At 65.5% G+C, this 200-nt stretch overlaps 1 protein-coding gene across 1 annotated transcript in view; it reads left to right on the top strand.

The window, feature by feature from the left end:
• Nucleotides 1-43: 43 nt before the first annotated feature.
• The window catches only part of CTSA (cathepsin A), a gene marked incomplete at both ends in the record, with an annotated part of 2,846 nt that continues 2,689 nt past the window's right edge, over nt 44-200 (top strand). Inside the window, one exon of the mRNA XM_009640674.2 lies at nt 44-157. Within this exon, the coding sequence (XP_009638969.2) occupies nt 44-157 (114 nt within the window). The remainder of the gene's footprint in view (nt 158-200) is intronic.

Raw genomic sequence — 200 nt, 5'->3', positions numbered from 1 at the left:
CCCACCCCCCTGCCTTGCCGAGCTGTGCGGGGGCTCTCCCTGATCCCCAGCTCCTTTGCTGTCTCTGCAGATTGCCAACGTGCTCTACCTCGAGTCCCCCGCTGGCGTCGGCTTCTCCTACTCTGACGACAAGAAGTACACCACGAACGACACCGAGGCGAGTGACCCGGCTGCTGGGAGCGTCCTGCCTCCCTTCCCCC

Source organism: Egretta garzetta, unplaced genomic scaffold, assembly GCF_000687185.1.
Source record: "Egretta garzetta isolate BGI_Z169 unplaced genomic scaffold, ASM68718v1 scaffold356, whole genome shotgun sequence".
Lineage (NCBI taxonomy): Eukaryota > Metazoa > Chordata > Aves > Pelecaniformes > Ardeidae > Egretta > Egretta garzetta.
Note: the sequence above shows the minus strand (reverse complement) of the source record. Positions and strands in the feature narration are given on the sequence as shown.